Genomic DNA, 1,548 nt, shown 5'->3' with positions numbered 1-1,548 from the left:
AATGGTAGAGTTTAAACATCTCTCTAAAAGCAGAGTGTTTACTCTTATCTGTAAATGAAACTAGACCCATTGTAGTTCAGACATGTGGATGTCTCACTTTAAAGACATTATCTCAAGACCAGGGGATTCTCTTCTTTGTATCTCACTTTATTTGCTTGTGTTTCACTTTCAGCTTCTTTCTTCTCATGAAGATGGTGGCCAGATCTAGACACTGGGATAACCCAACAGGAATGGAGAGATCATGATTTTGGTTTCTTTTCTCTCTTCTGTGTCCAAGCCATTGACGATGGCCCTTAGTAATTCAAGCTGGAGGCTACTCCATCCTTCATTTTTCCTGATGGGCATCCCCGGTTTGGAGGAAAGCCAGCACTGGATAGCATTGCCACTGTGTGTCCTTTATCTCCTGGCTGTAATGGGCAATGTGAGCATCATCTTCATCATCTGGACTGACTCATCCTTGCACCAGCCTATGTACCTCTTTCTGGCCATGCTCTCTGGCATTGACCTGGTGCTGGCCTCCTCCACTGTGCCCAAAACCCTTGCGGTGCTCCTGGTTCATGCCCATGAGATTGGGTACACTGTCTGCCTGATCCAGATGTTCTTCATCCATGCGTTCTCTTCCATGGAGTCAGGTGTACTTGTGGCCATGGCTCTGGATCGCTATGTAGCCATTTGTCACCCTCTGCACCATTCTACCATCTTGCATCCAGGGATCATCGGGCGCATTGGGATGGCAGTGCTGGTACGGGGGTTGCTCCTCCTCCTCCCCTTCCCTATCCTGTTGCAAAGACTCGTCTTCTGCCGGGCCACTATCATAGGCCACGCCTATTGTGAACATATGGCCGTGGTAAAACTGGCCTGCTCAGAAACCACAGTGAACCGAGCTTACGGGTTGGCGGTGGCCCTGCTTGTGGTTGGGCTAGATGTTGTGGCCATTGGTGTTTCCTATGGTCTCATCCTTCAGACTGTGCTGAAGGTACCAGGGGGAGAGGCTCGTCTTAAGGCCTTTAGCACATGTGGGTCTCATATTTGTGTCATCCTGATCTTCTATATTCCTGGAATATTCTCCTTCCTCACTCATCGCTTTGGCCACCATGTACCCCATCATGTTCATGTTCTTCTGGCCACCCTCTACCTCCTTGTGCCACCTGCACTCAATCCTCTTGTCTATGGGGTGAAGACCCGGCAGATCCGCCAGAGAGTGATGAGGGTTTTCTCCCTAAAAGGACAGATCTGAACATATCCCCATTATTTTCTTCTGAGGTTGCTGCCAAAGGTGCAGCCAAGAGTCCCTGGCTGGTCTGGGCTATGTGGATAGAGACCATTCCACAGTGAGGAGTCTTTCCTGTCCTGCTAGTCTGATGGCAAAGAATGTTGCCTGGGCACTTGGCCTCATCAGTGATTGGTTTACTTAGATAGCAGGATTTGTGATTATTTTCCCCATCCTTTTTTTTGCTCTTGATCCCAATATTTCTCTACTCCTTGTGATGTGGGACTTGGAGATAAGACTAATAGAAGATATATCTGGATATGCCATTTTTTCCTGCC

General features: G+C 48.3%; 1 protein-coding gene across 1 annotated transcript; it reads left to right on the top strand.

Moving 5' to 3' along the window:
• Positions 1–241: 241 nt before the first annotated feature.
• LOC111159274 (olfactory receptor 52L1) lies at positions 242–1,237 on the top strand. Its single transcript, XM_022521692.1, has one exon. It carries the CDS (start codon positions 242–244, stop codon positions 1,235–1,237), a length of 996 nt encoding a protein of 331 aa, XP_022377400.1.
• Positions 1,238–1,548: the final 311 nt, after the last annotated feature.

Source organism: Enhydra lutris, unplaced genomic scaffold (genome assembly GCF_002288905.1).
Source record: "Enhydra lutris kenyoni isolate GAN:26980312 unplaced genomic scaffold, ASM228890v2 scaffoldscaffold68, whole genome shotgun sequence".
In the NCBI taxonomy this organism is placed as follows: domain Eukaryota; kingdom Metazoa; phylum Chordata; class Mammalia; order Carnivora; family Mustelidae; genus Enhydra; species Enhydra lutris.
This window is presented reverse-complemented; position numbering and strand designations above follow the sequence as displayed.

Bases quoted from the DNA above. Each gene is read 5' to 3' on its own strand.
- LOC111159274 (XM_022521692.1), top strand. From the start codon at position 242: ATGATTTTGGTTTCTTTTCTCTCTTCTGTGTCCAAGCCATTGACGATG.